General features: G+C 42.5%; 1 protein-coding gene across 1 annotated transcript; it reads right to left on the reverse strand.

Moving 5' to 3' along the window:
- Positions 1-1446: 1446 nt before the first annotated feature.
- Prosbeta6 (proteasome beta6 subunit) lies at positions 1447-3595 on the reverse strand. Its single transcript, XM_089582287.1, has 6 exons — positions 3368-3595; positions 2921-3028; positions 2725-2806; positions 2527-2656; positions 1857-1963; positions 1447-1775 (listed from the first exon to the last, which is right to left on the reverse strand). The coding sequence occupies exons 1-6, from the start codon at positions 3451-3453 to the stop codon at positions 1590-1592; spliced, it is 699 nt and encodes a 232-aa protein (XP_089438413.1). The 5' UTR covers positions 3454-3595; the 3' UTR covers positions 1447-1589.
- Positions 3596-7872: the final 4277 nt, after the last annotated feature.

The raw sequence follows: 7872 nt of genomic DNA on the forward strand, positions 1-7872 counted from the left end.
TGTTCAATACATGTATCGAGGAATGTAGGATGGTGACATTGCATGTGAAAGCCATACCATGTTCAATGGCATTTTCATCCCATTTCCATCTATACAGTAGATATACACATTCCAGCTTGTGCTTTCTACAGCTCATTCAGATGCCTGCTTCTGTACATTTTTACTCGAATAGCTTCCTGCTGTCCAGTTCGGTCTGACATCAAATTGCCTAGCATCTTGGTCAGACGGTTCATTATGCAGGTGCAAGTTTTTTTTCTGAATGTCCAACGTTTTGATTTACCAATAGCAAATTCGTAACCTAGTTGGGAGTGTTTACTCATTATCATGCAGAAGCACATTCAGAAATGTGTGCTTAAAGAATTATTTGTATTCGAATTCAGCATAAAATAGTGTTCATGCATGCACACATTCCAAAAAGTACTGAATTGCCTGTACAGCAATTTAAAACTGCATGCTTAACTCTTTCAGGTGCTTTGTACACAATTGTGTAAGCGGCAAACTTGCAGCTTTTTCTGAGAAACTGGAGCACTTAACAGTGATTTCATTATTTCAGTTACATTGAGCACCCTTCTTGTTGCAAATAAGTTGCTTTTTTGTACCATCTAGCGAATGCGGTAAATAATATTTCACATAAGAGCGAGCTAGGTAGCACTTTGTCCGGACAGATTTTGCCGAGAGTGAAATCGTAATTGTTTTTGATCACTTTCGAGCATAATTTGAATCTTCGAAAAACAGATACCACGATCCCTAGGGTATTTACCTGGCAGGCGAGAACATTTCAATGTTATTATTTCTAACAAATCTGACACTTTGTATGGAATTTTCCACATCGTAAAAACTTGCCTGCTGGTCTTGCACGTTCGAAAACTAACAAATTCCCTTTCTTGAGGCCTGAATATACTACTTAGGTGAAAAAATAATTGATTTCAGTCAAAACAAATAATGGCACCTGAAAGAGTTAAGGACTACCTGTATCCAAATTCAGCATAAAAAAATTCTACATGTTACGAGTAAATGTGATCTTTAATGCAGGCCTTCAAGCAGCAGCCAAGTTTGGTACTGATCACTGCAGTTAGAAAAATGTGCAAGGGTGTTTCAAAGTGCACTTCTGAATTATGGACCATTGAGTAGAAAATTCACCAGCAGTACATTTTCATGATGCACCTATGCATACCTGTACTACCCGGTGGAACAGTACACACGGAAGGGAGAGGTGGTCAGCTTGTTACAACCCTGTACTCTATTTTCTCAGCTCTTGTCCACATTGCAAATGGCTTTCCTACACCATGCCATGTGCAAATTGAAATAAAAGGCTTCATTTGTGAAGAGCTTCTCGTGAATGTGATTTGCACTCAAGGCATGAAATTTTGCTCCTTCCAACATCCAGGTGACCTTGAAGGAAATTTCTTGGAACTGGCAGCATTTTTTCAAAAAGAGTACCAAGGCTGAGCAGGTAAACTTTTATGAATGCAGTTCACATGGCACTGCAGTCAATATCCTTTTACAACACAGGGGCCAGCACAACATCGCAACAAAGGCATTTATATGGCCATCGTGAGCAGACAGCATGACCCAAACCACAGAATGCCTTAGTCTCTGCGGAGTGCAAGCATCTCTTCTTTGATGCCATTCTTGTCAATGATATTGATGACAACAGAGTCTCCAGTATAGATGTCCCTCTCAGCGGAAGAAATGAAGACATCCTTGATAATGCTCACAGCTCGCTCCCGAGTGGGTGGCACCAGCTCCACATTTTCCATGTTCTTGAAACCGATCTGTGAAGGGATGAATGCAAACCTCCATTTAATGTCACAGCAGTGCAAGAAACGTGAATAAAGGGAAGGCAAGTTACTTGCCTGGTTGTCCAAAAGCGGCTGAAGCAAAGCACTGGAAGAGCCTCCTGCCCTGTACTGCACTCTTTCACAGTGGCCAACGGGATCATAGCAGTAGATGCATCCTTTACCTAAGCCAATAAGCATTGTGGTGGTCGTTTAACACTGTATTTAAGGCACTTAGTTCAGCACAATTAATGAACTAACTACGGGTAGCAATGAAAAACATCTCGCAACATGCCTGTCAAATGGGCAATTTCTTCACAGACTACAACATGACAGTCAATTAGGATTTTGATAAAGCAGAACATCTTGTGTAGTTTAAAAAACATTGCAGGAAGCCAGTTATTGGAGGATGTATTTCTATTCCAAGATGCTGCACGGTAAAACCTAGGAAAAACAGTAACAGCCTAAAACGTATTACGATTTAGTTGGAACTTAACAAATAAGGGCAGTCGTCATGACATCACTGCTTCGTATCTCAAGTGTCAAGTTCAGCTCGCTTATTTATCCACATCTGTTAGTGGTGTTTCCCCAACACGACTAGATCACACAGACTACCCACCAAGCCAGAAATATAGTAATGACAAAACAGGCTTTAAATTATACTGCCGAGCAGCGCACACACATTTGTTGCGTCCAGTAAATACATAGCAGGCAAAGGTAATTCACACACACAACCACAATGACTTACCATTTTCGTCGAGGCCTGCCAAGATGTTTGAAATGTAGTACGGGAAAAACCGCTTGTTATACAGCATTGTTACAACAAGTTGGGCCACTGCAGGTGTGCTCATCAGCCTGTGATGTTCATGCAGATACATCTGTGGAAAATAAACAAAGCTACAGGCCGTGTTGCGACTTATTAGTGGGTATGTATAATGCAGCTTACCTTCATTCGCGCCTCCAGGAAGCGCGTGAATGTGAGAATATCACACCAACAGCCCGTGGAACCAAGCACACACTGATTGGACCTGCGTTCAGTGTAGAGCACAACCTTCAGAAGGAACAGCTACACGAAACGCGCTTGGATCACGCTTGGTAGCGGACTACTTAAACTACTTACTACTTACTAGCGGACTACTTACAGCTTAAACAGCTTCGACTGCTCCCTCGTGTATATATGATATCCTGAGCTCAGCCGACTGTCAGACGCAATGACTGCAAAATCGTCCCCAGCAATGGCCACAATACTCCTGTGCAAACAAACAAAAAAAAAACGCATAACACAATGACAGAACAAAGTACCAGAGTAGTAGTAGTAAGTGGTTTAATAAACATAGTAAATGGAAGTAAAAGATTTTTGCTAGCCCCGGTAACTGCCATCGCTACGGGAAGCACCTGAGCTGGTGCAGAGGAAATAAAGGATAGCAGGCAGTGTGTAGAAGTGAAATGAAAGAGGTGAGGGTACAGTTAGAAATGATAGGGGGAGAGGTACACTGGGCAATAAATCTGTTTACATATTAACATAACAACATATATATACAGGTCGCAAAAGTACCAGAGACGGTAACTGGAATCTTGGAAAAACGTACCCTCCGTTCTCGGAGTAAGGACTGAAGTATGCTTGCTTAGGCCCGCCATAGTAGGAAAGCGCAGTTTGCTCAGCTAACACGTCCATTTTAAGAGGCAAAAGCTTGTTACAATGTTCCAGTAACAGAAATCTCGACAATAATGTTAGCTACAACTCGAAGCGCCCACAGCGTGCCAAAGCCGACCACAGCGCGAGAGTGAATTGACTTTTTCGCATCTTCAAGCCTTGACTGAAAAGACGCATAAACGTATTAATTGTAGTATTCGAAAAGTAATATATTTACAAATATGTTTTAAAAATTAATTGATTTTTTTTTATTTTAATACTTTATTCATGTAATAAACTTCACTTTTTGATTGCCATATTACCGTCAAAAAACATGGGAGAGCGTCATTGTCCTTCATCCATGTTGTCCTTGATTAGCGTGCGTTGAGCTGCAGTGAACTGTAGTTGAGCCAAGGCGAGGGTGGCATGCCCTATCTGCCGCAGGGCCACTATGCCAATATGTCATGCCCATATACATGGAACAACAAAAAAAAAAAAAACTTTTTTCCTCCATGCCCATATACCCATGGCTATGCAGAAGTGAACATTAGCATTGCCGCGTCCAGTGTCCGGCCAGTACTTGCACGGCGGTACCGGCAGCGCGGCAGTGTCAGCACCTGGCCAGAGCTGTGGTGTGAACGTGTACAGTCGCGATCAGAATGACCTGCAACGCTTTGGTGGCCACCTTCTTCTGGCGTTTGCGTTTGATATAAAATGAATACGCTTTGCTGCACAATACCAGGCACTCGGGCACGCTGCTTGGCAGCAGAACTTGACAGCAGCGCCCGACTCTCATTGCTTCGCGACAGCTGTGCTGCACATTACCAGGCACGCGGGCACGCTGCTCGGCAGCTATATACAAAACTTTACAGCAGCACCCGACACTCATTGCCTCGTAACATCAGCTCGAACCACCTCACGCGTGTTGCAAGTCATACTGCTCATCCACACGTTCTCCGCTTTCCGCATTGGATTACCGACTCTTGCGTCGCTCAGGCCATGGTAATAGACACAGGTTTAAATGTTTCTCCCAATCGACCCGCTCAAATTTCGCGCAAGATGGCAAGGGCTTTTATAACGTTTCGGTGCATCATTTGCCATATTTGGCCAGTGCACAACGTGCCACAATTATCCAGTTGGCGTACTTTGATGTCCTGAAGTGCACCTACTTCGTAAATATCTACACGACACCTGCCTCCAGTCAGCTACATCACGGGCGTTGCCACGAACTGTACAACCACCACATCCAGCAATTATACGTTGCGAAACTTTTATTTGTGCACCTTCCGAACTACGCCGAAATGTTCAGAATAGCCGTACATACTGTGCTCTGAGTGCTTGTTCAAAAACTGTCTATCTGCTTCTATTTATATTTGGTTTCCATTGTTTCCGTGATGGAATACTGTAGACCGAAATTCTAGCATTAACTAAACTACATGTATACGTGTCCAGAAACCAATATATAAGCAATTCAAACCTACAAATATCTTGGAACTCTGCAATATGAGACATGGATATCCCATGGACAAAGGGTTTAGTTTTTTGTTGGGACAAAACTTGGAGTGGCTTTTTTTAATCCTGGGCACCGAATGTTAAAAGGTGGGTGCCCAGGATTAGAAAAGCCACTCCAAGTTTTGTCCCAACAAAAAACAAAACCCTTTGTCCATGGGATATCCATGTTTCATATTGCAGAGTTCCAAGATATTTGTAGGTTTGAATTGCTTGTATATCGGTTTCTGGACAAGTATACATGTAGTTTAGTTAATGCTGCAATTTCGGTCTACAGTATTGCATCACGGAAACATAGAAACCAAATATAAATAGAAGCAGATAGACAGTTTTTGAACAAGCACTCGGAGCATAGCATGTACGGCTATTCTGAACATAGAACTGTGAGCACATATATTACACGGAACACTTGTAAAGATTACAACAACACCAAACACACAAGTATTCAGATAGCTTACGCTCATGCCCAAACAGACTGTTTCGCACTTCGGGTAACTGGGAGCATAGAGAAATTAATTGTTCTAATGATGATGAAAACCTTTTAATCATTTTAATTGGGAATAAAATTCCATATTGGATCTTGCAACCGCTCTAGCCCTTTCGGTCAGCTTATGCTGAACTTTCAGGTCTGAGCTGGACAGCATTTCCTCCCACCGCTCAGTCATCAGTTCTTTTATCCTTGCTATTTCTGTGTTACTTTGGAAGGCTCATACCATATGCGGTGTGTGTACTGTGGCTCATAGTCTTCTGGGTAAATTGAGTGAAGCCGTGTGCTGTGCAATGTCAGTGCACGTTAAAGAACCCCAGGTGGTAGAAATTTCCGGAGCCCTTCACTACGGCGTCCCTCATAGCCTGAGTTGCTTTGGGACGTTGAACCCCAATAAACCAACTAAATTGAGTGAAGTCTTTTTGGGCTTTAGTATTTATTTGTTAGTATTCTTCTCAGAGTTTGTGGTCAGCGTGTTTGAGTATTGTGCTCGTCCGTGTGTCGGGGTTACCGGGGTAGGAGTGCTCGGTCTGCGACGTGTGCGCCTTTGTCCCCTCTACGGACTGCTGCGCTGATGTTATGAGCTTTGCTTTGTTTCCGACTTTCGTTAATTCCTTCAGGATCCTAATGGCTGCCTATCCTACCCTGCCCCTGATGGTTTCATGCACACTTCTTGTGAATCTTTGATTATATTAGTTTATCCCATGTGGTTATTGTGAGCGCAATGGCTGCCTCCATAGCTTGGGTTGGGTCTCTGCACTCGATTGATGTGCTATTTCTAAAATTGCATCCGAGTCTGTGACTGCTATCATCATGATGCCTCCAACCGGCTTTGTTGTTCTTCCATTGTTTTTCTATGCCTTGAGCTCTGGCCTCTGTTCTTCCTGCATGGTGTACAGAGTGTATGTTCCTTAGTATGGGCTTTTTTTGTGTCCTGTAGTGTGCTGAATAATTGTGAATCAGCAGTTTCCGCCAGTTAGTTTGGTAGATATTTAATCTGAGAGGGATACAATTGAGCAAGTTCACCCACAGTGTTCAGTTAGTTCAAGACCATGACTACTGCCAAAACGGTTCAATAATGGTCCAAAGTAAACTCTCTCACCTCGGTGTATTTTGTCGTTTCCAGCTAAAGAAACACATGCTCTTGCCTATGTTAAAGCATCTTCAAAGGATGTACTTTAGCCAGTCTGTAAAGGAGGTCTGTTCGAGGTCTTTTAAAAATTGCAGCAAGACAGTTCAACTTCAGCATAAAACAGTGTCTCCTACACATCTCCGGAAAAATGTGTTACAAGCCTTAGAAAAGTTTGCAGGCATGGAAAAAGATCCACTAAAACTGCAGTAGGTCTCATGAGTAAAATTAATGAATGTGCAAGGGATTTCCAGCTTACAGTAATGAGTGTACAAGGGATATGTCCAGCTTACAGCAACAGTGACACTTGTCACAGATGCTGGACATCATTTTCAGTCTTCGGCATCCGTTTTTTTTTTTTTAAGGTACATATGGTCAATATCTGTGATGTGCTTAAAGAAGGTACAGTCAGGCCGGAATGAAACGCGCAGAGCATGTCAAGAAAACAAAATATTTACCTGCCTACTTTCAGCTGAAGTGTACAACTAGCCTGATTCATGTGTCTGGGTAAAGGGCCTACTGAAATGCATAATCGAAAATAGGTTGTAAAGGAATATCTCGCTGCAAAGCAGAAATGTATGACATATGCATGTTCGCGTTTCATTCCAGCCTGACTGTACATACAGTCATTATCTGTGGTTTGCTTAAAGAAGTTGTCAAGTGTTTTAAGCTGCGTTGCATTTTATTTTGTGTTACCAGCACTCCAAAGCTCTCAAAAGGGCGAAGGGAACTCTTGTCTCCAGCATTCTGGAGCTAACAAGTGCCAGACATGCTAAAAGAGCCCCATTAGACATGAAAGAAAAACTGGTGGTCTGTATATTTTTTGAAAGAGGCTGTATCTTGCATAGAAATACTCAGTACCTATCGTGTTTATTTGGACACCGTTCCAAGCTTTTTCTTCACTGGTTCCTTCACGCTCAAAAGTGTCCAAAGATTTCTTCATGGTCAACCTTGGTATCTGCCTTGTTCGGTAGAAAGCCAAACCGCCATTATCTGCACGCCTTCATAATGCAAGCTCAGTCGATGTAGCTGCAGAGAGAGAGCTGATCATATCACTTATAGAACCCCGTATAATTCCGAAAATCCAGCACTCTGTACAGTTTAAAACTTGGTCACTGATCATCACGCATCTCGTAGCATGCAAACAATCTGCTTGGAGTTGCACAGTGTAATAAATAGCCAACAGCGCAGCTCATAAATTGCAGCTTCATCTGCAAACTTTCAGACACTGGCTGCAAGACAAGCCAAGATTTTTACCTCAAGTGGTTAATGAATTACGGGTGGGATGTTTGTGCTGAAAATTAAAGCAGTCACAAATTCTTTGTGCACAGTCTCT

This window comes from Amblyomma mixtum, chromosome 3, assembly GCF_055824585.1.
Source record: "Amblyomma mixtum isolate Tamu chromosome 3, ASM5582458v1, whole genome shotgun sequence".
NCBI lineage: Eukaryota > Metazoa > Arthropoda > Arachnida > Ixodida > Ixodidae > Amblyomma > Amblyomma mixtum.

Coding starts and splice junctions, on each gene's coding strand:
- Prosbeta6 (XM_089582287.1), bottom strand. CDS start 3,453: ATGGACGTGTTAGCTGAGCAAACTGCGCTTTCCTACTATGGCGGGCCT. Junction 2,807..2,920: donor CAGTCGAAGCTGTTTAAGCT/GTAAGTAGTCCG, acceptor CACTGAACGCAG/GTCCAATCAGTGTGTGCTTG. Junction 2,657..2,724: donor TCCTGGAGGCGCGAATGAAG/GTAAGCTGCATT, acceptor TATTTTCCACAG/ATGTATCTGCATGAACATCA.